Source organism: Gadus macrocephalus, chromosome 16, assembly GCF_031168955.1.
Source record: "Gadus macrocephalus chromosome 16, ASM3116895v1".
Classification (NCBI taxonomy): Eukaryota; Metazoa; Chordata; class Actinopteri; order Gadiformes; family Gadidae; genus Gadus; species Gadus macrocephalus.
The window spans coordinates 11,559,798-11,587,478 of NC_082397.1; the positions used below are offsets into that span (position 1 = coordinate 11,559,798).

At 46.2% G+C, this 27,681-nt stretch overlaps 2 protein-coding genes across 4 annotated transcripts in view; one reads left to right on the forward strand and one right to left on the reverse strand.

The window, feature by feature from the left end:
* kiaa0753 (KIAA0753 ortholog) overlaps positions 1-21,070 on the reverse strand; it is a 25,911-nt gene extending 4,841 nt beyond the window's left edge. For 2 of the 3 annotated variants that reach the window (XR_009529629.1, XM_060074834.1), the window contains exons 1-16: positions 20,572-21,070; positions 19,617-19,916; positions 18,942-19,197; positions 18,209-18,318; positions 18,045-18,107; positions 17,720-17,941; positions 17,112-17,304; positions 15,122-15,327; positions 13,989-14,131; positions 13,467-13,622; positions 12,910-12,999; positions 10,249-10,336; positions 9,640-9,705; positions 7,920-8,078; positions 7,273-7,354; positions 6,677-6,797 (exon numbers count right to left, since the gene is read on the reverse strand). Coding sequence is in view for 2 of the 3 variants with exons in the window: in XM_060074834.1 (XP_059930817.1) it covers positions 6,677-6,797; positions 7,273-7,354; positions 7,920-8,078; positions 9,640-9,705; positions 10,249-10,336; positions 12,910-12,999; positions 13,467-13,622; positions 13,989-14,131; positions 15,122-15,327; positions 17,112-17,304; positions 17,720-17,941; positions 18,045-18,107; positions 18,209-18,318; positions 18,942-19,197; positions 19,617-19,916; positions 20,572-20,679 (2,363 nt within the window). In the remaining variant the exon portion in view is untranslated. The remainder of the gene's footprint in view (positions 1-6,676; positions 6,798-7,272; positions 7,355-7,919; positions 8,079-9,639; positions 9,706-10,248; positions 10,337-12,909; positions 13,000-13,466; positions 13,623-13,988; positions 14,132-15,121; positions 15,328-17,111; positions 17,305-17,719; positions 17,942-18,044; positions 18,108-18,208; positions 18,319-18,941; positions 19,198-19,616; positions 19,917-20,571) is intronic. The other variant, XM_060074836.1, reaches the window with a different exon arrangement.
* Positions 21,071-21,311: 241 nt separating this feature from the next.
* Positions 21,312-23,573, forward strand: txndc17 (thioredoxin domain containing 17). The gene is made up of 4 exons (XM_060075334.1): positions 21,312-21,619; positions 21,797-21,878; positions 22,765-22,840; positions 23,118-23,573. Exons 1-4 carry the CDS (start codon positions 21,475-21,477, stop codon positions 23,184-23,186), a joined length of 372 nt encoding a protein of 123 aa, XP_059931317.1. The 5' UTR covers positions 21,312-21,474; the 3' UTR covers positions 23,187-23,573.
* Positions 23,574-27,681: the final 4,108 nt, after the last annotated feature.

Consider the following 27,681-nt stretch of genomic DNA (forward strand, 5'->3'; position numbering starts at 1 on the left):
AGGGGGGGGGGGAGGGATATGGGAGGACAGGTGAACTGGATGGTTTTGTTCTGCAAAGCGCCACCGCCACCGACGCCAGTTTCTCCAGGAAGGGTCTTCAGTCATTACACTGGGGCGGTTGTTTCATGCCAATTCCCCCCAGCCTGCCATCTAATGCCAAGAAGCACCTTCTCAAAGCACCACACAGGGCTACATTTACTCCAAGGGCAAGGATGGCGGCGTACACTCAGCCGGGGACATTTTACGTTTGACATTCAAAGTGCAAATAAAATAAGCAAGTAGTGAGATGTAAGATGACGCCTTATTTTCATTCCTACATGCACAAACAAAAGAGGTAGAAAGACAAAGAACTGCTCCTTCAAACGACAACACGCTCCGAAACATCAGGGCAGCCTTAACAACGATGTCACACGGCCGTGCAATCTGTATCCATTAGTGAGCGTGTGCTCGTGTGCGTGTTTCGTTAAACCAAACCAGGCTAAAGCCTTAACGCTCTCCTCTGGATCCTCAATCATAAATCTGCCCGCTCTGAGGAAAATAAATCCACACACTGGAACGGACGAGATGGGTGGAAATGTATCTCCATGACGACATGCCCCCCCCCCCCCCCCCCCCCACCCCCCCCCCCCCCCCCTACCCCTACCCCGACCTCTGCGTTCTTCTCCCTCAGCCAGCGTCTAGGACCACATTGGAACCAGGATGGTCGCTGGATGAAGGACACCCATGGGGTGCTTGTGGTGCTGGCCTTTAGCTGGTTCTCTCTCCACGTGGGTAAGGCCTGCCCACCTCTTATAACACGCCTCCCATATGATAGATAATAGAATACATGTCTTTAAAACGGGACGGGACTGTCACAAAACCAACACAGAGAATAGTGTTACTGGGAGGGGATGGTGGTGGTGGTGAGAGAGAGAGAGAGAGAGAGAGAGAGAGAGAGAGAGAGAGAGAGAGAGAGAAGTCAATAGAGAGCAGTCGAGAGAGAGAGAGAGCGAGAGAGAGAGAGCAGTCGAGAGAGAGAGACAGAGCGAGAGCGAGATCAATGCCATTCCAAACCGATTTGAGCTGTAAAGTGCAGGGTGGCGGGTTTTGATGGCATGCAGCGGGCCTTTACTGGCCTTGGAGCGGCCTGTGATTCAGATGAAGATGGAAAGGCGGCACGGGGCTGAAAGGTGGCAGCGGTTTCGCCCGCGACTCTAGCGAGAAGCAATTTCCCTGTGCCATTTCGTTTCAATAACCCGGCTGGAGAAGGCATGGCCGACGGCGGAGAGTAGCCGCAGCCGCGCCAGGGGGGACCAATCAGGTCTGCAGGTCTCACCTCCATATCACCCTTCACCCCCGCGCCCCACACCTCTTATCATGGCACCGTGACTCCAGTTAACCCCAGACATCCCACTGCCGTGAGCAGGGAGGTCAGCAGGACAGTTGAGGTTTGAACTAAATCCTGTCGGCTGGCAATCAACACCCTCTGAACTTACCCACACTGCCCCTATAACGGTATTGGGTGGTTTTACATTAACATATACACATATATATACACATACATACATATATTTATATATATACATATTTTTTTTTTTTGTATATGCTCCATGTGAACCTTCTAAGATGGCGCAATTTGATTGGTTCGATATCTCAGGATATTGGGCAGTATACCATGATTGAGATCTTAAACTCGGCATATTGTTTTCATCGCAAAATGTCCGGCTTAAACCGCTAACAAAAAACAATAAATCCTGGCAAAAATCGTGTTTATTTTTGGAGTGTTCACTGTGGTACTAAAAAAAATTATTCATTCGTTAAATAGAAATGTAGAGCACTGGTGGACTGAGGTGTTTGAAGACTTTATCTCTCCCCCTATGTCTCAGTAGTAGCTTCCCTCGTTCTTAAATATGTGCAGCCCATATCTTCAAAAGGTACATTCACCATTCCGCTGGGAGACCCTCATTCCCTGGTGAATATCCCGCTTTTCCACGATAACATCACTCTGCACACCGCTTCTACTGACAAACACGTGTTCATCTCTATCCAGACGCACAAAGATACACACATGATCGTGTGTTCAGATGTGCGCCACAGGTGTGCGCACAATACTGTAATCAAAACACCTGTTGCCAATTATTAAACACAAAGTGCTGAGACTAACGAACAAACAGCTTTATTACTCCCTTCAGCCCAGAGTAATTCTTCAATAACCGTCGGCTCCCCGGGGTGCACCTCCTCCCCCCTCCCCCCCCCCGCCATCACTCAGTATTTACCACCCTCAAACGCCCGGCTTTGGCCCAAAACAAATCACTGGCGTTTAGCCGGTAAGTGCTAAATGCGGTGGCTTCGGTTACTTTCAGCAAACGGAACGCAGGACAACTTAGTGGGCTGCGGGTGCGGCCCATAGCTCAGGCACACAAGGACAAGCACACACGTGCACGAAGACAAGCACACACGTGCACAAAGACCAGCACACACGTGCACAAGCAAACAGGTGGCCGGGGGCCTCTCTGGGGCTTGGCCACGCCGGGATGTAAACACAGGAAATCAGGGCTCGGAAAACAGGCTAACGAGCGTCATCGTCAACAGCTGCTGCCCGGACGTTGCCTCTTCCCCGGCGTGCGCCTGATCGGAGATCTGTTGCGTCCGACGCCACGCGAGTCGACGAAACGACGGAGGGACTACCGAGATCCAACCGTGATCTGGAAGGAGAGGGCCAGGTGGGCTGGCATTAAGCCTCGACAGTTGATGAATGCCGCAGCGTTGCTCGTCGTCTGGGATGCCCTCCAGGCGATATTTAAAGGAGGATTTAATTAGCAGGGTGTCGTCAACTTTCCTGCATCCAGATTTTTTTCCCCCAGACTCTCTCTCCTCCGCAACACTGTTTTCACTTCATCACGTTAACCGCTACTGAGCTGGGATTAATCGGCCGATTTAGCGGAGGTCTTTAACCTCCCGAAGTCTGGCCATTGGCAGCTTTTCAATACTAGTCACAGCAGTCGCTGCTTACCACCTAACGGAGGTATAAAGTAATGAAGCCCAAAAAGGAAAACCTTTATAACGCGTTAAAGTATTATATGGCGGAAAAGGTGTTCATCAGAAGCGACAGATTGCAGAGAGAGCACTGGTGGACTGAGGTGTTTGAAGACTTTATCTCTCCCCCTATGTCTCAGTAGAAGCTTCCCTCGTTCTTAAATATGTGCAGCCCATATCTTCAAAAGGTACATTCACCATTCATCTGATTCCAGTGCTCTACAGATTGCGTCTGGACAGGGACGGGGAACGGGGGGGGACGGGACGGGGGGGGGAGGCCGTCTGATGACACCGCCCCCCCAGAGATACATCACGTTGCATTTTTGGGAAACCTGAAGGAAATGAGTCGGCTGAATCTGTGGTTGTGGTGCTTCTCTAATCATGTTTGTCCTTGGAAGGATTACCAAACTATGTTTTTATTCAGAGTAATTTAGTTACCATATTGGAAACCAATATTAAAGACAGAATGGGTAACATTTCAACTAGCTTGTAGCTTAAATTGACAAATCTGTAGTCAATGCCGACCGATAGTAATTTCAATAATGTTTTTAATTAAATCACTTCCCATAACTGGTAACACATTTCGCCAGCCCACTTCACTCCGAGTTTAAAATAACCTCAGTATCGACCCTCCCAAAACCAAGTATCCCTAGGAAAACACAGACCCCCATTGGACAACCACTGGGACAACGAAGATTGGTCTTTGACACAGCGAAAGGAAAAGCAAATGGCCGCCACCCAGAACTCCCTAGGCTGCACTAGGACCAACTTAAGACCCTAATGCCAAGTCGTGTATGGGAACATGTCCAGCAGAAACACACTCCACCTGTCAACGCTCTGAAAAAGGACGAAAAACAACACAAGCCTCCTTTCATCCACAGTGTGTCTGCCAAATGTAACAGCAATCCTATTATGAAACACATCCATCCAGAAATGCGCACTGTGCCATTTTTCGGGTTTCTGCACACGTCCAGTCTTGGACAGAATCGCTCCTTGAAAGATGATGATGCTGCTGCAGAATGCTCCGGAACCGCATTTGTCAGCAAGTCAGGGCCCTGGAACTTCCTATTGGCCCCCCCACGCCTCAAGCCCCCCTGGCACGGCACAACCCCACCTTTTAATTTCCAGTCCGGACGGAACACCTCGCACATGATGAATGAGTTCATATATTATGGAAATCCAGATTCATTGTTTTGACTCATGTGTACTGCAATAGGTAAATTATCTGAAAGACGACAAAGATTATAGAGGCTGTCTACTTCTGTAGTGATCAATACTATTTTGGAAGCAATTTTAGACCAGTTTAATGTTTAATATAATGTAATATACTCTATTACAATTGACGACTTACCTTAATTTTCAAAGTTTACCTTAGCTGCCCATCAACAAGATAAAATAACAACAATACAATTAAATCAGAACGTTATTTTATAAAATATACAGAACCATATCCTTCCTAAAAGATAAATTACCCTAAATTAACTCCTGTCAGTAAGTTGGACACTAATGATTGGAGGGATGGTTAAATTAGTGACCTTTGACCCTGCAATCTAATTAAACCCCAGGCAGAAAGGAACCCTCTCCCCGAGGGAGGGGGACAGGGAGCCATCACACCTCACCCCGGCGTCAGCCTGCTAATTGGGGCGTCTTAATTGGTTGTGAGGTACAACGTGTTTGTACAGCTTGTTTCCTCCATCTCCCTGACAACACAAACCCTCCCCCCCTCCTCCCCCCGACAGTTACTGTTACCCCCACACTCGCTTGTTGTTCAAAGAAAGAAGCAGCTGCAGTCAGAGCTCTGGGCGGGCGAGGTTCTCCCTCTCTGTCTCGCTGTGTGTCTCTCCATCTCCCCGTCTCTGTCTCTCTCTGTATGCCTCTCTCCCTCTCTCGCTTTGTGTCTTTCTGTATGTCTCTCTATCTCCCTGTCTCTTTCTCTCCCTGTGTCTCTGTATGTCCCTCTATCTCTTTGTCTCTCTCTGCATGTCCCTCTATCTCTGTCTCTCCTTCCCTTTGTCTCTCTGCATGTCCCTCTATCTCTGTCTCTTTCTCCCTGTGTCTCTGTATGTCCCTCTATCTCTTTGTCTCTCTCTGCATGTCCCTCTATCTCTGTCTCTCCTTCCCTTTGTCTCTCTGCATGTCCCTCTATCTCTGTCTCTCCTTCCCTTTGTCTCTCTGCATGTCCCTCTATCTCTGTCTCTTTCTCCCTGTGTCTCTGTATGTCCCTCTATCTCTTTGTCTCTCTCTGCATGTCCCTCTATCTCTGTCTCTCCTTCCCTTTGTCTCTCTGCATGTCCCTCTATCTCTGTCTCTCCTTCCCTTTGTCTCTCTGCATGTCCCTCTATCTCTGTCCCTTCTCCCTGTGTCTCTGTATGTCCCTCAATCTCCCCGTCTCTCTCTCTCTCCCTTTATGTCTCTCTCCATCTCCCAGTCCCTCTCTCCCTTTGTCTGTGGCCTTATCTCCCTCCCAGAGCCAGGAATAATCGTAGCCCAGGGTGGAACCGCTCAGCGGGAGAGTTGAAGCGGGGAGCAGCGAGCGATCCCAGTGGGGGAGAGATTACGGGGACACGAAGGGGAACATTAAAGATTAACTCTGTACTTTGCACTTTCTTAACTTTGCGTGTCATTTGTAGTCGTAGGAAAAATGGGGGATTTCGACACGAAGGATTTCATCGCGCCTGGGAGAACATTCGACGGCTCTACCCGGGGGAAGTCTTTTGTATGATGTGTTAGCACACATTACCATAAAATACAAAGCTTTAAAAGGTGCTACATGAAGGGTTGTGTTAAAAATTAAAAAAACACAACTATAATTCTCTACAGAATATGAAGCAATAACCGTTTTGACTTTCTGTCAAAGACGTCTATGTATTGTGCTGCAGAGATGTGTGCCGGAGTGAGCAGGTAGCTCAGCGAGTACCGGTCCGTTGTGTCTCGTAATTCCACTTTGCACCTCAAGAGGTCACCGTTACGGAGGTGTTCAGCCTGCCCTCTGTCCTACATGAGGAAGAAGTAGAAGTAGTATGTACTCTGACCCCTTGACTACCGTAGGTCTTAGGTACTGTTGCGGACAACTATTTTCTTACTTAATCCGTGTAATCCATTGAAAAATGCTAGAATGTAATGTTTCGGGGGAATATGATGCCTGGCAATGGACGTCCTCTAAAAGCACTTAAACACTCAAATACAATGCCTGTCTGGAAGGCAAGTCCATTACAAAATGTCAACAATATCCTCTCAAAACTCAAAACCATGTTGAATTCTCAGGAATAATTACTTTTCTATGTAGAATGTCTAATAATCATTATATATTTATGCTGAATGGTTATTACTCTTTGAGTGAATAAGTGGCTACAGATCTGGTTGTTTATGTAATTTCTTATTCCAAAAAAATGTGCGAGAGCCCCTCCACCCTCCCCTCAAGAGATTTGTTGAAGAAACAGAATCACTTTGAATGTCACCATTATCTTCCTTTTACCGAACTTTCCAAAGTGTAAAAACATCAATATTCGCATTAGCATCGACCGTACCAAACCCTAAATCGACGTCAGCGTCGACCCTCCCCGTTCAGAATGGTATCACCCATTTCAACCTGAACAGAAGGGACGACCTCGCCGAGGTGAATCCATAATGCATGGGGCGGGGGGGGGAACCGGGAACCTACCCGGTCTCCACGGGCTCCTCCAGTACGATGTGGGGCACGGGGCTGTGTCTGTGCACCGGCCGGGTCAGTCTAATGGGCTGAGGGGAGGCGGGGTTGGAGCCCAGCGCCTGACCCTGGATCCCTGGGCAGGACACAGCACGTAAGACAGGATACACTCAAAATAGACAACGATAGAGAATAGTTTGGACCGCTGATGAAAAACCCACAGAAAAGGTTTTTTCCAAAAGGGAGAAAACAACGGGAGCGAGAGAAGGTGGGAGCCATGAACATAAATCAGCCGTATGTACTGGACAGACCAAACAGTCTATTTTAAAAGGTGCATTGTGGGGAATAAAGTGGCCTTTAGCAGGGTGGGCTTAGTGGCTGAGGAGGGAGGGTGTTCCTCAACCGAGGGCGGTGTGTAGATTTGAGGGCCCTCAAATCTACACACCGCCCCTTTAAATGGAAATACTTTGAATTGCAAGAAAGTAAAATCATTCATCAATAAAACATTGAAATAGATGTAGTGGAGACAGGAAATGAGTGATCCTCTGCATTCACACAGGAGGTTGTAAAGGAGTGTGATGTTTAATATTTAATTCACATCCCGTTGGTACCTGGTTGTTGAGCGCTGCTCCAGGAGGGAGGGTCCGCGTAGGCGATGGCAGCGAAGCGTCTCCTCACCGCGTCCTCGTCCTTCTGCTCACAAACACACAAACAAGCACGCACACGCACACATTCAAACAGACACGCACGCACAGGCACACACACACACACACACGCAAATACAGCAAAACACACGTGGAATCAATGAGAGCCGTCCGACCGCAGCCACGCAGACAAACACGACCTTAACACAACACATCGCTTCGTCTCGCCCCTCCCTCTTTCTCTCGCTGCAGCCGCCAGACAAAGGCTGTCAATAACTAGCGCCGGACGCTAACTTTCAGCAGCGCTAACTCCACCTCCTCCTCCCCGTCCTCCTTCTCCTTCTCCTCCTCCTCCTTCCCCTGCTCCTCTCCCCTAGTTCTCTCCTACTCCCCCTGCTCCCCTCACCTGGACCTCCTCCTCCTCCTCCCCCTGCTCCTCTCACCTGGGCCTCTTCCCCCTGCTCACCTGGTTCTCCTCCCCCTCCTCCCCCTCCCCCTCTCACCTGGACCTCCTCCCCCTCCTCCCCCTGCTCCTCTCACCTGGTTCTCCTCCCCCTCCTCCCCCTCCCCCTCTCACCTGGACCTCCTCCCCCGGCTCCTCCTGCTCCTCTCACCTGGATCTCCTCCATGCGCAGCAGCATGCCCTCCAGGGTGGGCGCCCCCAGCCTGCGCCGGGCCTCCTCGTCCGCCTCGCTCGCCCACGCGGCCCGCTCCGTCTCGTCCAGCAGCTCCTCCAGGTGTTCCGCGCTCACCTGCTCCTCGCTCCCCACCGCCTGCCGGGGGAGAGGAAGAGAAGAAGAACACAAAAACAACAGAAGGGAGAGAAGAAGAACGCATAATCAGGGAGGGAGAGAAGGAGAGGAAGAACGCAGAATCACGGAGGGGAGAGAAGGAGAAGAAGAACGCAGAATCACGGACGGGAGAGACATTTAGGATATCAGAGATCGGATACGCCCGGGGCCGTTTCCGATCGGACCGTTTCCTCAAAGGCTTTTGATCCAAGGGGACTTCAGTCAGAAGGGAGCAGGGAGCAGGTAGAGATGCTCAAGGGTGCCCACATCTTAGGCTTCTGAAATGGAACCCCCAACCTCTTGACTTGCCAGTAGGACTCCACCATTCTGTTCTAGTGATGAGTCCGAACCCGACCGCGTCCAAATTTTTCTATTGAGCGTGACGTTTAGACAACACAACATGGAACTGCTTTTCATTTTCTTCTCATTTACTCTCGTTGATTTAGTTTGTTTTTCATGACACTTGTAAATTGAAGCTGATGTACTGACGCACACTAAACATATCTAAGATCTCCACACACTAAGGGGTGGAATGATAATAAGGGGGAATTACTGCTTGAACACATCCACACCGTGGCTGGTACCACCACAACTTCTCCTACTTATTTTTATTTTTTTTACTTTATCATGTATTGTTGCCGCAATGTGGCTGTTGAGGAACCAAGGATAAGAATTGTACTCTTTTCAATCAATTGTTCTGATTCTGAATCAGCAGTGGGGTCAGCTGTCTCCCGCAGGTCTCACCCCTGCTTCGGTTGGACTGTTCGAAGGACACCGCCATTGTTAACGGCAAGAACATACCGTCCTTCCTATGAAGCTGCCTCAGGATGAATAGAATTACAAGTATGGGTTCAACAATAGCAAAGAGGATGAATAGAATCACAAACGGCCGGGTTGCACTATAGCGATCGTCACAGCAACCTTTCAGATACTACCGCTACAGCGGCCGTTTGAGTGCGAGTGTGTTTCTACCTGAAACACACTCACACACACGCCTTTCAATGAAACAGGGGTTTCATTGAGTAAGCGTTAACCAACCCACGACGGCTTTGCCCACGATTCCCTGCAGACGAGAGGTTGATATTGACAGGGATCAATAAGGGATCTCATCACACATCCCTCTCAAACCCTGCCCCACTCAATATTTCTCTACTTATTTGTCCCCGAAGGCCTGCCATTAGAAAGACTGATGATGACTGTGGGGAATTCATTTCATAATTGACGTTTTTTTTCACTGTTTGGTGTCAATAATATTTGCTGCAGGCTAGAAACAGCACTCTGATCGCTATGCCATACGCTATGAAAGCACTGACTTCAGTCTGTGGTGGACATGGTTTTCATTTAAATCAATTAAGTACTTAAAGTGCAGCTACAATATAAACACACACACACACACACACACACACACACACACACACACACACACACACACACACACACACACACACACACACACACACACACACACACACACACACACACATATATACATACTACTGTACTGTAGAAGGTTTTCTTCTTAAAGGCCAGCAGTCAGACTCACCCTCTCCTGCCCAGACCTCCGTTGCTGTGGCGATGGGCTGCGGTCCCGCCTGGCCCCCCCCACTCGCTGATGGGACACACAGAGCATCGTCGCGCTGGTCAGAACACAGGACTTTGAATTTCCCGATGGTAGTACCAACACAAAGAGAGTAAGTCTGGCGGTATAAAGCCGGCGGAATGGACTCCTTTATGACAAATAAGATATAGATTTTTTTTTTCTTTATTACCCCCTGTAGGGTGAGTGACGAGGAGAAGCAGAAGTTGTTGCTATGCTATGTCAAGGGTTACGTCAAGGAGGGAAACACAGCGTGTGTAAGAGCACGCGCACACATGCGTGAGTGAGTGAGTGAGTGAGTGAGTGAGTGAGTGAGTGAGTGAGTGAGTGAGTGAGTGAGTGAGTGAGTGAGTGAGTGAGTGAGTGAGTGAGTGAGTGAGTGGGTGAGTGGGTGGGTGGGTGGGTGGGTGAGTGAGTGAGTGAGTGAGTGAGTGAGTGAGTGAGTGAGTGAGTGAGTGAGTGAGTGAGTGAGTGAGTGAGTGAGTGAGTGAGTGAGTGAGTGAGTGAGTGAGTGAGTGAGTGAATGACTGAATGAGTGAGTGAGTCTCTCTCTACCCGGGCCTCGTCCAACAGGGGCTGGATCTTGTCTCTGGCCTCCTGCTCGGCTCTCTGGGCCCACCGGGTTGGAGAGCTGACCTCCGACCTGGGACGACACATGAACCACGTTAATACAAAAGAAAAACACATTAAAATAAGACATTACTCGCACTCTATCGCAAAAACAACATGATCATGCATTATTTTTTGTAAATTAGTCAATCCTACTGCATTGTTATACTGTATACTTAACAGTTTATTTATATTTCGTACTGTTCTTTCGTTTTTTTTTACCGAAGTCAAATTCCTTGTTTGTTTAGGCAAATCTGGCCATAAGCTGAATCTGAATCTGAAACACAGTGTGATAAGCAGCCCGGTGTGGTACAGGAAACCCACTGTGACACCGATCACCTTGTTGGCATGGCACCATTGGAAGACAACACAGGAACACAACGAGACAACACCGGGACACAACAGGTTTAAAGGCACCCAGTGCAACTTTCGAGGCTTAAAAATGAACATTCAATTTCTAGTCTTTTTTACACGTAGTAAGTTTCAATAACTCCATACCATTACATACCGACATTCAAGCAGCAAAGATGAGACGTCGTTGTGTGGTGAGAACTGATAGAAAATCGATAACAACAATGCCGCCATTTTCTTTATTTTTTGTAACCTACAATAAATAAAGCAGGCTTCCAGTCAATGGAAAAATGGCTTCTCCCCACCGGCGATTGTTGTTGTTTACGATTTTCTATCAGTTCTCACCACACAACGACGTCTCATCTTTGCTCCTTGAATGTCGATATGTAATGGTATGGAGTTATTGAAACTTACTACGTGTAAAAAAGACTAGAAATTGAATGTTTATTTTTCATTGAATGTTTACATAAAGTTGCACTGGGTGCCTTTAAACAGAACAGCGGTACATCGGGCCAATCACAAACATGTGTTCACAGACGTGCAGCGCTGTGAATCGGCACACTTTCATCTCCGTGTGAATACAGCTGTTTCAGTGAATCAGTGTTAAGATGAACAATGCAAACCGCACACAGGGAAATGGGTCAGAAATTGCCCTCCATTTTCTCTGAATATAGAAATCCCTCGCACGCTGGTGATAACACCGTAGACACAGGCGTTCAGACAAAACACCCAGCCCAATTGCTGCGTTTTGGTCCGCGGTGGGCCGCATGCTAATTCCTCCTCCTCTTCAGACGAAGGACAAAAGGGTTTCACAAAACATTGGCGCAAACAAACGTATGCTGATGTATTCCCCAATATACACTGTGTCATTTGGCTAATTAAGCAGGACTTATTGCAAACAACACTGCTGAGGGTTAATGATATGTTGCGCCTGCCACAACTCAATGTGTCAGAAGAGCCGATGCAGTTAACGCAGGCAATTGTGTAATTGAATTAAATAAATTTGTTTGGGGTGGTTTATTTTTCCGGTCTATCCCACTTGTTTATGCAGTACAACAAGACACATGTTTACGGTTCCATGGAGTACGTGTCATGATCTTAAACCAACTAACCAAAGGCTGTTGCTCGTGTAGTGTTTTAATCTGCATTCAAAGATGTGTATGTCAGTCCTATGACATATTCACGTGGCTTATTACATGCATAGCATACAGGTGACTGTGTGTTGAAGTGGCGATCTCCAAGACATTCAAGTATATAAGCGTGTGTTAGGTCACAATCGAGGCCCGCAGAGGGAACACCGTGGTGATTGAGACTATGGCCCACTGATGAAAGCCCTGGCACTTCACATTGCATTTACACACTTAAACATACTGTGAAGTAATGGCTCTTGGCCACTTTATAATTTATACTGTTTGTACAGTTTGTCCTGTTTATACTGTTTGTTCTGTCTGTTGTTTGCCCTTACTTTAGCGTTTACTTTAGCATCTATTTTTGTATTCCTTAGCACTACTTAGTATTTTTATGGGATTGTATTATTTCCTATGTCTTCCACTGCTACTGTGCTGTAACATAGAAATTTACCCTCCGGTAGATTAATAAAGTTGTATCTATCGTTTGGCGTGTTACGAACCTTACGAACTGTTACGTCTGTGATCCCGTTGGGATCTAGTGGAACGATTGCCGCTCATCGGCTTAGGTGTTTGCCAAAGAGATCTCAACTCTGTGATCCTTTAAAAATGTTATTTCACAGCAGGAAACACGAGAGTACTCACTATATAAAACCCAACCTTAACCGAATATCCTGTTTGCATGCGGTTGCATGAGGTTCAGGGTTCGAATCCTATGTCTGCCGCCTACCTATAGGCATCCCTGAGCAAGACGCCTCAACCCCCAACCTGCTCATTAACTACATCTTTGTGTACATAAATGTAATGTTGAGTGAAAGAAATGTAATGTCCGCAGCACGTCTTAATGTCCTATATTTAGTAATAAAAAATGAACAGCCGTTCATTTTTTATTATTAAATATGGGGGATTAAGCAGTGCTGCGGACATTACATTTCTTTCACTCAATATTACTTCATTTGTCCTGCACCCGGCCAGAAGGTGGGATGTGCACACAGCTACTTTTTTGCACATAAACGTAATGACCATGGCTTTGGGTCAAAGTGGAGCAGTGGACAGTAATGTCGCTTGCTGCGCCACACTGTTGCCTCTCTGGCCCCCTCCACTCTTAACAGTAATCACGTTGCCGTACCGCAGTCTGTGGATGTGCTCCGCCTCCGCGCGGCTCAGCTGGTTCAGCTCGCGGAGTCTCTGCATGGTCGTCCTCTCCAGCCACACTTGTCTGCCAGGGCCACACATGGAGCAATGAGCGCGACGCACAGAAACACAGAAACACAAGTCAAGCTTCACGTTACGCCTCAGGACGTTTGACCTCGGCCCTGATTTAAAAACGAAAAAGAAAAAGCACGTTGGCCTGGAATGGGGATTTGATTAAATACAAAAAAGCTACTCAGGCGATACATATTCATGAGGGTCTGTGTGTGTGTGCTAAAAATAGACACTGGGTTAATTTCCCTGAACAAAAGGAAACTGAAACAGCGTCTCAGTGAAGCAGCACCTCCATTAAAAGCGCTGCCAATAATTAACTTTGAGTTTGAATCAGACCACTGCGTTCAAATAATTGGTTTCTTTCAGTTTGCTCTGGGGATGGACAGACGCACTCGGGGCCCAGCGAGGAGCACCCTGGTGTGCAGGGGTCGTCCACCCAGCAATATCCTTTGGAAACAAAGCAATCAGTCTGAGCCTGACCTTAGGGCCTCGTTCTGGGCTCGACTCCTCTGGTCTGAGAAGATGAGCTGCTCCGCCTTCGGCCCCCTGGCCTCGCTGGGCCTCGGGGGGCTGGGAGGGGCCTTCGGCGGGGAGAAGAGGCAGCGAGGCTCTGGTCTGCCTTCACGAGGGGATCTGCTGGAGGTCAACAGGGCCGTTAAACCACACGCAGGCCAGCACACAGGTAAATGGTCATTGGTAAATGAACTAGGGCTAGGCGATTTGGCCTAAAGATAAAAAATCTTGAATAAATCGGATGTGCTGCTGCTTTTTGTTGCCACAGACTTTAAGCAAACTCTACACACTCACTTTTTTCGATGCCTGCTGCCATGTTGAACCTTTTTTTTAAATTTATTTTTAGATTGTGTTTTAAAAAGATTGTCCCAAGCCATTAGTTTGAATTACGTTAAAAGATTTATGAATCGCCCAGCCCTTAAAAATGGACCGCATTTATACAGCGCTTTGGCATCCAGAGAGGAGAAAGAGCGGCAGCGAGGGGCCCACCTCGGAGCAGGACGGGGAGGGGAGTGCGGTGACGCTGGCACCCAGGGTACGGAGGGCTCTCGCTGGGGAGGGGGCTGGCTCACACGGAGCTGGGAGGACACGGTGGGCTGGCGGAAGCCTGTGTCGCCCCGCACTGGGTGGCTCTGTTGGGGAGAGACCATCAGCACAGAGCCGTTTAAACACCCGTCCACAGGTGTGAGAAACACACACACACAGACACACACACACACACACACATACACACACGCCAGGCACACACACACACAGTTCTTAAGATGAACGGCGGATCCTTGGGGGATTACGGGATTTAAATGCTTCACACGGTTATCTAAATCCTAAATACCTTGCAAATGTACACATCTCGTTAACTAAGCCTGCATGATGGCAGCTGATTATTCATCACAGGATATTATGTTCAGATAATAACAAGGCAACATTAATTAAGCACACCAATTATGTATTAGTCACAACTAGTGTTTACAATATATGAAATACTCGTATGCATGTATTGCATGTCACAGGCCAAGTATCAAAGTGCAGCTGGTGTGCGTGCATTGAGCATCACATTTTACATTGCACATGAATACATTATACCCAACCCATAGGGTCCCAAATAACCCCAGATAACAGCGGACTTATCTCACCACTCGATAGGGACGGAAGAATAAATCAGGGTTTCAAATTAAAACAATTCCATGGCTTAATGTGAACCCTCCAAAGCAGAAACATTGGCTGGAACTTGTTCAAGACATTTTTGTGATGGAAAAGATGGCATACTTTTTGAGGGTCGAAGAGAACACTTTTGAATTGTTGTGAATGCCCAATACAAATATTTTAGATTGAACATAGAGATACTTCCAGACAACGATTATTTTCTTTACTGTTTTTGTTTGTCATTATATTTTCTATTTTTCTTCTTTCAATAATGTTGTTGTTCTGTGTAATATTTTCTCAAAACTCAATAAGAATGCAAGTAAAAAAAAGAAAAAGGAAAAACAATTCCTTGGCGGTAGAATCTCCCAGAATTCCATAAGTATATTTTGAACCTTGAGTATATGACATCAACGTGTTTGATGAGGGGAGGACTATAGTGTTGGATGATGGGAGGACTACTTGTAGGGAGGTGCCTCTACCCTGCTCCTCTCTCTCTCTCCTCCTCCTCCTCCGTGGGTCTGTGGCTCCGGCTGCTCCCGACTCTCTGCCTGCAGCGCCCTCTGCTGGAGGAGGCTCTCCAGGCCGGCCCGCAGCGCCTGGCTCCGCCCCACAGGCTGGCCCCGCCCCCCCGGCTGGCAGGGGGCTCCACGGGGGGGGACCCTGGGAGGAGGGGCTCTCCTCCTGCCTGAGACCCCCGAAAAATTAATTAACAGACATGAAGGGAAGCAAACATTCGTGCCGTTACCGAACATTCAGTGGCCCCAGACACTGGCTTCACCACGGGGGCAGAGAGCTGACGGGGGTGGAAGGCACTGGCCGGTACACTTGGCAATCAGCCCCCCCCCCCCACCTCTCCCTCCGCTGCCGGCTGGGGGCCGTGAGATGACTACGGTAGGGGGCTTTGGTGGTCCCAGCGGGGCTGGACACACTAATCTCACCAGAGTGCTCCGCAGTCACGCCCGTCCTCCGTTTAAACGTTGGTTACGAGTGCTTTTGTTGCCATGGACCTCTGGAGTGCATTTGAGGTGTAGTTGTGCGCTCTGAGGTGCATTTGAGTTGTGCGCTCTCTCTCGCGCGCGCGCGCTCTCTCTCTCTCTCTCTCTCTCTCTCTCTCTCTCTCTCTCTCTCTCTCTCTCTCTCTCTCTCTCTCTCTCTCTCTCTCTCTCTCTCTCTCTCTCTCTCTCTCTCTCTCTCTCCACCCCCCCCCCCCTCTCTCTCTCCCTCCCTCCCTCCCCCTCTCTCTCTCTCTCCCCCTCCCTCTGCCTCTCTCTCCCCTCCCCCCCCCCTCTCTCTCTCTCTCCCTCCCTCCCCCTCTCGCTCTCTCTCCCCCTCCCTCTCTCTCCCTCTCTCTCTCCCCCCCTCCCACGGGGAATGATTTGCCTCCACCAGAGCCAGCAGGAGTCATCCACTTGTGAAATAAACCGTTGGGGGTCCAAGCGGCCGATTGGTGCTCCGGTGGCCATTTTCCTGTCATTGCATTCACGGCTCCTTATCAATTTCCAGCGGCCGCTGCAGTGATGGAGGCCCCGCGGGGTGCCCGAACACAACCGCACGCGGAGGCTCGAGTGATTCTCTGATTCACAGGAGATAAATGGCCCGCTCCGCCACCCAGAGCACTTCGTGTGATTCAAAATATAACAGCACCTAGCAGCAGGCACGGACCCTTGATTCTCTACTCTTGAATATTATCGCCCGCGCTACGACAGGTGATGTAATAAACAGAAGTGAATCTGAAATATGGAACGATCCTCAAGGGGAAAAGTGACTAAAACAAACACAGTCAAGCTGCTTTCTGAGTACTGAATTGTAAATTGTTATAAATATGATAATAATTTTGTTCAGGTCGGGCCAAGTCCCGTAGTTGCATGCAGGCAATTTTTTTATTTTTGCTAGTTTGTCAATGATGATACGTGTCCTGAATAGAACTTCGACGTCTGTTTTTTTTCCACAGGTTTTGTTTTACGATTTGCTAGTCAAGGAGTGAAACCGTATTTGTACTGAACTCACTTGTAAGGTTACATGATTCTTAAGACATTTAGATCCATGTCATTAAAGGGTAGAGCTGTCTAGCGTCAGCCCTTAGCTTCTACTACACTATCCTGCAGAAACGCAACGTTCTGGGCAGGAAGTCTCTTCTGAAGCTTGTGAAGGTTCAAGACTCACTTGTTCTGAGTTCACCTAGACTTATTGTACTTAGTGGATGCTACAAGATATGCAATGTGTAGCATCTTATCCTAGCTATCTTTGTAGTGTAAGGGGAATGGGTTAACCTAACAATTGTTCGTTCTTGGCACTTGGTTCTATGAACATCCTTACTGTACCGACAGCGATGCATCTTTTCTCTTTCTTCTGGCAAAGTAAGAGAACACTTAATGTAGGTCCCTTTGGATGACAACGTCTCTCATATGCCCTGAATGTTATTGTGATTGTAGAGTGCAGTGTCATTCTGAGCAGGCCCTGCGTGTTTACCGTGAATGCTCTTCCTGGGTCCCACAGCTTTGTGCCTTCCCGGGCCCCTGCCGAGGGGGGCCCCCCCGGGTGCACGGGGGGTGGACCTGTGGCGCGGAGGAGGAGACCGCCCGCGTGGAAGAGAGGAGGAGCGGCGTGCCGGGGCTTGTCTCTGCTGAGATCGGTCCTGTTCACTGAAGGCTGAGTCCAGGGTCTGCAGGGAACACAGGAACCCAGTCAGATCTACAGTGTCGATAGATGTATGTATGGAGTTTTCCCCTCCATTTCTTCAGTACTCGTATTGTTTGGATTCTACACAAAACAAGTGATAATGTGTAGAATTGTGTAGGATCATATTGTTTACATTCGACACAATGTTGTGTCGATTCTACGCAATACGAGTACTGTGTATTGTGTAGATTCTACACAATATGAGAAAAAATAAAATATGAGAGTAGTAGTAGTGGTAAACATTGTTTACCATACATGCTGCACCATTGAAATTGTGTCTGAGGTGAGAGCATTAAACATTTCGCACAACAAGTAAACCTATCGAATCCATTTAAAATAACATAAAACCAGTCTCAGCAGGTATACCATGCCATGCACCACCAGCAGGATCCTCTCACCTCTAGCCTCTGCAGGACCTCCAGAGCCGTGGAGGGGACCGTCGACCCGGGGTCCACCTCCACCGTGGCGGCGCGGTGGGCGAGCTGGCGTAGGAGCTGGCTCAGCTCTCTGTGATGGGACGGCACCTTGCCCACGGGCGGCTCTGACAGTTGTTGGGTGAAGACCCGCATGGCCCTGAGAGCTGATCTGTGGGCCGCTGCCAACCGGTCCACGGCCTTGGACTGACCAAACAAACAGGGAGTGAGTGACATTGATGATACAAAAAGAGAAGGACAAGCGATGCCCTTCGCAGTGGATCAGGGCGACGGTTAGCATTGAACACACCTTCTTGGTGCTCCGGTCTCTCTGGGGACACGGCTTCTCCATCTCCTCTTGGATGTCTTTGACCTAGACGACAACGTGTGCAGAATATAAAGCATCCAAGGTTTCACTGCAAACCGTTGCCCAGAGTCTAGCGAGTGGAAGCGACGCAGATCGGATATAATTACCTGCTGCTGAAGGCCGTAGATGATACGTGCCGAGTAGGCAGCTTGTTTCTGACAGTGAATCTCTTTCTTCTGTTGCTCCTCTTGTTCCAAAGGCTCCTCTGCTTTTTGCCCTGGTGTTGAAGTAAAAAAAATTAAAATCTCTAAAACCCTTTGTTTTAGACATGTTCAGATACCATTTTTTATTGATTCCTAAACTTGAGTATTGTATGCAGCATGTATACAGCATCTAGCATTGTAACTGCTAATAGCACTTGTTCTTATTGGAGGGTTCTCTTACGAGGACAGCAATGTAAAGTCGGTTCACTTTCTGTCATCAAACATTTTTTTCAGAACTAGACCCTTTACATTCAAATCTATAAATATAGTAACACATTTGTATTCTTGTAGTCAAGCATGAGCATCCATGATTTATCGACATATTGCTCGAACGCACGCATGTCGGAGATGACACGTTTCCGATTTTGACCTTCCAGCTCCGACCTTTAAAGAAGGCAGCATAACACTATGATTTTCTTTGCCTGTGTGGTAAATTAGCTAGTCACGTGATGGTATCGGATCAGCGTGTAAACTGGCGTACTCGCCGATACCCGACACATTTTAGGCAGTATCTGAGGAATTTCCGATGCTGGTATCGGAACAACTCTACTTTTACACTAACTTTACACAACAGATATTTTTGAAGTGAAATGGCCCAGAGCCAATCTTTCACCAGGAAATCATCTGAATCGTTTACCTCTGTTTTCCACTTTTTCAATGTAGACGAGCAGCTCCTTCTGAACTTTCTGGATCTCCCGGCTCAGCTGGGGCTGATGGCTTCTAGCTGAGGGACCCATACCAGGGTCTTTGGTCGGGGGGGACTTGCCCTGACCAAACCCAGCCAACACTGACCTCCTCTGGGGGGACTGGACTAAGAACCTGGCCCCGGATCGAGTTGCCTTCTCTTTGGGGCTGGAAGTCTTCGGTCCCGATATGAAACTGGCTTCATTCTCCTACAATAAAGAATTCCATTCAATTCAATTACATTTGTATAGTCCTTAATCACAGGTCCAGTCTCAAAGGGTTTAACAGGCCAAATATTTATGACACCCCCCTGATCCTAGCCACCCAGAGGCCAAGAAAGAAATCATGGAATGGAAATCAGAGTGGGGGATCCCTCCTTCCAGGGATGGTTAGGAGTGCAATAGGTGCCATAATTGACATACTGTACATAGAAACAGGCAAAAAATTTGCCTGTGTACTATGTCAACTATGGCACCTATTGCAGTCCTGAGAACCAGAACAAGGCTCTGTTGAATGATGACTCAGTATTTGACGATCAAGCTGGAATGACACACGTGTCAAATGATGAGCGATAACACCCTAACTAAACAGACAGGGGATTGAACAAAGAACCATCAAGAGTACCGACCTGTTCCGAGTCCATACTGCTGGTATCCTGGGCGGACTCCTCCTCCGATGGGGGTCTGGCGGCGGCGGAGCACCTCAGGGTCTCCTGACGCCGTCTCCGGAGGTCCCGCTTGGCCAGCCGCACGGCGGCCATCAGACGCTCCTCGGAGAGGGTGGAGAAGTTCACGGAGCTCCGGGAGCTGCCCGGCCTCTCCGGCTCCTCCGAGCGCGGCACCAGCTTCTCGATCACGATGGGCGATGGGGGCCCGGTGCGAGAGGCGCGGTTGGAGGAGCTGGAGGGAATGGTCTCGTTGAAGAGCAACTGTGGTGAGGAAGAAAATGATATAACTTGTTATTATTATCTCCCTAGACTCGAAAGCACCCTCTCCTCCCTGCTTTCACTTGGAATATACAAATGTAGTCAGACTTTGAAAACATTTGGCAATTTTCTATTTTGGATTTTCTATTTGGCATTTCAAGGTTTGAATAATAACGATGGAGAGAATACGCTTTCATAGACTCAAGTCAGTGGAGTTATTAAAGAATATACGGAGGGCCCATTCATCAGCTTTGTGAATGAATGAAGGCCAAGTCTGTGGGCCTACGCTTTGCTGTTGGCAGCCCTTTGTTGTGTTTATTGTTATCTTTGCTTGTATACATGATGTATTTTATCACGAGATTGTATGTGTATACAGTTTAATCCTAAATAATACACTGAAAAAAGCAGTAGTGAGGTAGCTGGGCACAGGATTGGCATTGCAAGGTGGTTTTTTTATTCAACACCTATGGTAATGCAGAATGCATTACATGGATCGACAGCATATAACAAGGTCAACATTACAGTCCTTCATACAGTGGGTTTGATCAGAAACTCTGTCCCACTATATACACGTGTGCGTGGGTAACGTTAGTACTGTAGACCTACATAGTTGAAGAGTTGCATGGCTTACAGACAATCTAGTTATTATCGTGATTACCTGGGTCTGAAAGGGTCCAGCAGAAGTACTTCGGCTGTGTATCTTATAGTTCGGTTCTGAGACGACCCACTCGCTCCTGGGACCCCTGTGTGATGGATGTGACGTCATGATGCGACATTAAAATGATGATGAGTTTGAACCCCAGGACCGGACCAACCGAACCCAGCATCAACTGGTTTCCACACTGTCTATAGGGGATCCAACCTGCTCTAGATGAAAGGGCAGCATATTAAAAAACGAAGGCTAATTCGACTAAGCTAAAATGCTAGTTAAGTTGGACCAAAACAGTATCCGTTAGTCCTCCTTGTTTAGACTACACAGCCTTCGTTCATTTAGCGATTCATTTCGCACGAATTTGGTTATTTGAGGTAAATAACCATGTCATATAATACGAATTTCATCATTATATGACAAAGATATAATGACCGTTGTTTAAAACACCGCCATGACAACAAGACCCGCCTATGGGAGGCGAAAGGAAGTCAAGCTCTCGCAACTACGGCAAGCCTACAGCGTCAAACGTTTAAATCGCGTTGTCATACAAGAAAATCATTGCATTAGTTTGAACACGTAGTTGTTAATAATTTTATGTGTATTTGTGTCCATGACTTACATATCATTTTGAAAAATTGTTAACTGTTAAAATTGCTAATTGTTAATAATTGTTAACAGTCTAGCGGCAATCGAGCGGCAGTGTTTCGCAAATGGGGTGGTGTCCCTTTAAGAACCTGAGGCTAGCCAGGAAGTGTAATCAAAGCTGTCAGTGTGTGTGTGCGTGTGTGTGTGTGCGCTGAGTGTGTGATTATATATAGAAGTTATCATCGGCTTCTCATCATAATAGACAACGATCTCGTTCTCTTTACGCCTCAAGCGCTGTGCTTATTACCTATCTCGGTGTCCATAATGTCCCTTTACGAAGAAGTTAAAGTGCATGGATATGCAGAATTCTGTAAAGCTGTATCCGACAGAAAGGGAAAGGATATCTTTGCTTATTTCTCAGGTGATAAAGACGCCGATGGAAATAGTTGGTGTCCTGACTGTGTCAAAGGTAATGTAATAAAAATGACGACCTGTCCTATACCATAGTATTAGTTACTGGAAACCCTGTGTTGGTTGTGTCTTCACACGACTAGCTATTGTAGTCATATATCTGCAACTATAAATCGAATTAGATACCATGTATTGCATTATCAGCTAACTATTTTTGCATTTCATCGCATTGCAGCGGAGCCTATTGTAAGAGGAGAGATTTCACATCTTCCAGAAGGTTCTGTATTTATTTACTGCCAGGTTGGCCAGAGGGACTAGTAAGTATTTCACTCCTCCTACGACTGCCTGAAGAATTGTATGGAAAATATGAGAAAAAGCCTGCAAATGCTCAACGCTGTATCCCCAGTGCATGCCTAACATTACACAGACAGTTGGAACTTTTATGTACAGTAGCATTATGCTAGATACCATAATGACAGTATTTAAGATGGGGTCATTATTCTGAGCAGAGCCAACACATTAATTTTACTTTACACACACACACACACACACACACACACACACACACACACACACACACACACACACACACACACACACACACACACACACACACACACACACACACACACACACAGAGGCCTGATAGAGTTCAGGCGTGGTGCCTGAATTCAGGCTTGAGCTCGGCCATGTATGTTGTCGAGAAAAGTGAAAGTGGGTGAGCGGTGCCTTTTTAAAATGTCTAGTCAACACGTCAACCTACCTGCCCTTTGGATTGACATGTCTGCCACTAACTAGGGGAAGTCTATATAAGGAAGTCTTTTACCTTTGTATGTTTGCACTGAGGATGGACTGAATGGGACAGAAAACGTTTTGCACGCACTTTGGGTAGCCCTTTACACTTTTATGCAATAAAAACTTGTTGTAGCATCAGTATACATGGTGTGCGAGTTCCGCTACTTTTATTGTTGTCAAGAAAGGCAATTCTCTATGGTGTCTTCGAATGTATTGGATAATTTCAGGCACAGATAATTTCACTTCCTATCAGCCCTCACTTCAGGATTATGGAGGTTACGTCATGCAATCTTTTTTATTGCTCTCCATATAATCTTGGAAAAAAATGACTCTCTGCCTTCTCTGTCCAATGTCAATGTGTTTCTCCTGTTTGTCCACTAATAGTTCTCGTGTATGTTTTCTCTTTAGTTGGAAGAATCCAAATAATGACTTCAAGAAGACGTTGAAGTTCAGTGGGGTTCCCACTCTATTGCGATATGGAACAGTAAGACACACATCTAATATTCTCCCTCTCTCTTACTCCCTCTCCGCGTTCATACCTGGTTTATGGGTCTTATCGTTGCATCAGATAACATATGACTATATATACACATAATCTCAATACATTTGGTCAAGTGCACTGAATATTGTGCACACACATCTGTAGGTCAAAGGTATTTAGGACAATGTTCAGTTGTGATGTGTTTTTATAAACAACATTATATTACAAACAGACTCTCACAGAACAACCTTAAGGTGAATGTTTCTCTTTCTCTTTCCAGCCTCAGAAGTTGGTGGAGGAGGAGTGCTTCAAAGCTAACCTGGTCCGAATGATGTTCACTGAAGACTGACGGGTTGCTAATGGTCTACTGCGGACTGGCCCTACACTTCATTCACTCACAACCGTCCCACTGCACCATCATAGGAATCACCACCATTTTCCCAAACGTGGATAACCCCCACACGCCATGATTGCAATGTAGTACGAAGGTTGAGTCTTTTAAGTCACTAGCAAATGTAATCAAAAGCCTTAATGATTTGAACCACTTTTTATACTTTGATATTTGCAATAAAAAATGTGTTGAACAAAATAGAACAGATTCATTTATTATTTTAGAATGTGACATTTCTATGCGAGTTTTCAAATTAAGGGTTCATCTATGTATCCATCATGTCACTATCAATGCTTTCTTTTGAATCAATGTCGAAGTTGACAATAAAATGACAGGTGCATGGTTCATGTATTGTGATTTATTTACTGGTTTGATTTCCCTACAATGACCACTAGATGGCAGCCTAACCATATGGGGCCCTCTTCTCTGTAAGAGGAGCCAGGTACATTACACCTTATGGTCCTTAGTTTTCTTCACTGCTAGAAAAATTAACATGTTTGATACCATTCTACGTCAGAAGTATTTACTGATCGACAAATGAAACGCGTTAGGTTAATATGTGGGACACAAAAAATAAGGACAATGTTTATCAATTTAATGACAAACGTATACAAACAAACGCACAGGCATATAGAAAATGCATATAATTATTAATATGCAAACTACAGCCTTAATATGTGAAGAAACAAGAAAGAAAAACAGACCTTGTGTGCCTGTCTTCCCAACTGTTATTTGTGATGTCACGTGTATATGCGGTGCCATCTAGTTTCCCCATTTAGGTATTGTCACCTTTGTCGCCTATCTAAGTGAGAATTCATGTTGGTTCCTTCTTGACACAACTGCTCAGCTTTAGAACATTTTATTTGCTTTGTTTTTGAACAAAGGTTCACTCATTCATTCACACAAGGTTTATTGAGAACTATGATGACTGATTACTGATATTACCATTTTCGAATCAAGCAATTTATTGGAATAATTGTCTTTGTCACCCTGTAGTCATGCCATCAAATCTGTTGGGCAAAGTACCGCTACTGATTAATCCAGTAGACTCACCAGTCAAGTCCCCCTAGTTAGAAAATGGAAGAAACCCAGTTAGTAATGTTAATTATTCTGTTGTTACAAATGAAGACTAATACTTTCCACATATTGCGATCCAAGTTACTGGCTGCAGTCTTGGATTTTATATGAATAGATTCAATTTACTAAACTATTAATCATGCTTCAGAAGAATTAACCTTTCTTGGATGGCAGATCTACCACAAGCCTCCATTGCCACAACCTCCAGATGGCTTTCGAGCTACGGCAACTCCTCGACTACTGCAAGCCAACAAATTGGCTCTTGCACACCAGACACGCATTTTGCTTTATTTTAGGTTTTCAAGCATCTTAAAATACCCAAATCATCGCTCCAATACACAAGTCAGCTAATGGCCTACAAGGAAATGCTGAAGCTAGTGTTAGTGATGGCGATAGAAATGGACAAGCTAGCGTGTACAAATATGCAACTAGAATTGCAAGGTTCACAGCCCAGTTGCATAAGTGGTCACAACCGTTGGATTGTAAGCAAGGGTAAAAAAAAAAAAAAAACTTCCCACAAACTAGTCAACATGGTCAATTGAAAGCCTGTACAAAACGACCCTGGAATAGTCAAATGCAGCTTTACTGCGGATGAATTAAGCCAAATTGCATAAACATCCAATGGTAAACAGTATACAAATGCAATCAAGGTTGCATTCACACTAGGCCATCTGGCCGTGACCGTCGCAACTGTGGCCTGGCCCCGGTAGGCTCTTGTACATACGCCATCACGTCGCTAGCATCCAAACAATTCTACCAAACCTTAACCAACTAGTGAAAAATGGAACAAAACTTTAGCACACACCCAGTGACTAATCACCTTGTCCAGGGGTGTTCCAACGTGGTTTACCAGAGGGCCTTGTGGACTTAAAGTAAGCCACACATTTGACAGAGACAGCACGGAATGACGTTAAACTAAGCTAATCTACAGGTTACTAGTGCTAGTGTAATTACATGAGCATTTTGCACAATATTTGTACTCCAATGCTGCGTAAAGCAGGCTTCTTCAGAAACCCGTAGCCTGCTACATTGAAGGGCAACTGTAACAAATCCTGACCAAGACCGAAAGATGGCTCTGGAAGCCACTACGGCCCACGCAGCAGATTACTGCGTGGACCGTGGTGGCTTCCAGATCAACCCTTCGGTGGACCATTCATACACATGTATTCCGAGGATGTTTTGAAGACACTGGAGTCCCATGGCACTAGATTCCTTTGAAGACTAAGTTGGTATGGGGGGGCCCAAAGGGGGCCCCCCCATAGATCTTGTCAGTCATCTAACACCTGTTAAGAAAAACACACACACATCACAAGATACAAATCAGCAAAGCTAGGTTAACAAACAGCGGCGACATGCATGTCAAGGTGCAAAGAGCAGGGATACTGATGGCTTGTGTCTGAGGAGACAGCCCAAAAACGTCAACATTTAATAAAGGAAAATAACTTTTACTCACTGCGGTGGTCTGTTTCGAAGTGCCATGTTGGTAGCAATATTTGTCTGGGCTGTTCAGTCAAATGCCCACAAAAACAAACACGCAACAACGCATACTTTCAGTTTGTATAAAGTGACAATAGTGATCTGCAATCTAGATCGAAAACTTTCAACCCTCACTAAACTCAACCTCGATTGACACAGGCCGATGCGAAAAGTAAACCAAACCCATTGTGTTCACCTTTAATAAAGGGGTGCGTGACAGGTGATCTCAATTAAGAGCTAATCAGAAAGAACACTGATCGGCCATGAGTGAGACGTTCAAAACGAGGACGAGGATTTAACGGAATTGTTACCATTCAAATTCAAATTTCTTTATTATTGGATAGGGTATGATATCAATGATTTGGGCTTTGAGTAGGCCTATATTTCTTAAATATATTTCTTAAATTTTTTCACCCCTTCGCCTTTTGAATATGAAATCTATAATCTCAGCCTCTCTATAATTTGCCCAACACATATTTTATTGTTCAAATAAAATCCCATCCTTATTTTGCCATTCATATTGAATCTTTACTGTCTTTCATTGTACAACACAATCATCTAATAATTATTCATAACGCTCTTCCATCTCCTTGGCTGCATTAAGACGAGGCTCGGGTCAGAGCAAAGATCGGGATCCACACATGATAAGGGATAAAGTTATTTATTAGAATAAAGTAAGTATCATGAAATCTGTAAAGGGATTAGTGTAGCGTATGGAAGATTAGAAAATGTGCGATTATATGGTTTGGACAGAAAACCAGTACCAAAATCACAAGGACCGACCGAGCCAGAACGGAGGAAACTTACCCAGACAGTGGTCGTGGACTCCTGAAAATACTATCGTTGTTTTGTATGTAGAATAAAATGCCATTGTACATATAAAAAAAAAAGGGAAGACTTTCACAATGCAGGATTCTGGGAATGCAGTGATGGAATCTCGATAACACCTGTTCCCTAATAAATGGGCTCAAGATTCTGAGTCTGCCTGCAAGAGGTTGTGTGTGTGTGTGTGTGTGTGTGTGTGTGTGTGTGTGTGTGTGTGTGTGTGTGTGTGTGTGTGTGTGTGTGTGTGTGTGTGTGTGTGTGTGGTTGCAACCCGTGCCCTATACCACGAAGCTTGCTGAACATACCCAGGCTTTCTTGGGAAAACCTGGCTCGACAGAGCCGCAACTCGCAATCAGAGTTAAATGGTACCACGAAGCTCACTTTAGATTCAATTAGTAGAACCAGGTTTTCCGCTTAAGGTTCAGTGCGCATTCACGTGAAAGGGGCGTTTTTGCGTCATTTTTCTCACCTTTACGATAGATCAAGCCGTCTATATGAGTATAAGTGAAAAGATTCTGCATATTGTCTGTAAAATAACTATGCCAAATGCAGAATTGTTCGCCATTAATCCAAATAGAATGATGATGATTTAAAAATGCATAAGCAACGTCCATCCTGCCTTATTCTATCATTTAGGGAATTCACTTTAAATACACCCTATTTAAGAAATGTATCGCATGTTTTCGACCGCTGAGAGGTAGCGGCTGTAGCGTAGTGGATTAGTATAAGACCCGAACGCCAGCGACCGGGGTTCAAATTCGCCGGTCTATCATCATGCATTTTACCCCCATAGATGTGGTGCCAGCACGGCCTTGAAAATATGGGTTCAAGTTCGAAATAAGCACAAAAATATAATTCCATAAGCTTTAGTGAATAAGTATTCCATATGCATGAGAATTAGGACTTTTTAAGCTTCACATAAATTCGCGTCACTTGGGAGTCGAACCCCCCGCGCAGAAATTCAAGACTGACGCGCTACCTGCACTCTAGCACACTGTCACTGAAACAAAATGCGCAACAGTAATCATTGTCTACATAAGGTCCAAAAGGACGATCAAATAACGAACACCCTCTG

Excerpts from the sequence above, each read along its gene's own strand:
- txndc17 (XM_060075334.1), top strand. The coding sequence starts at position 21,475 with ATGTCCCTTTACGAAGAAGTTAAAGTGCATGGATATGCAGAATTCTGT. Across the intron at positions 21,620-21,796 it reads GTGTCCTGACTGTGTCAAAG|CGGAGCCTATTGTAAGAGGA; the intron begins GTAATGTAATAA and ends ATCGCATTGCAG. Across the intron at positions 21,879-22,764 it reads CAGGTTGGCCAGAGGGACTA|TTGGAAGAATCCAAATAATG; the intron begins GTAAGTATTTCA and ends TTTTCTCTTTAG.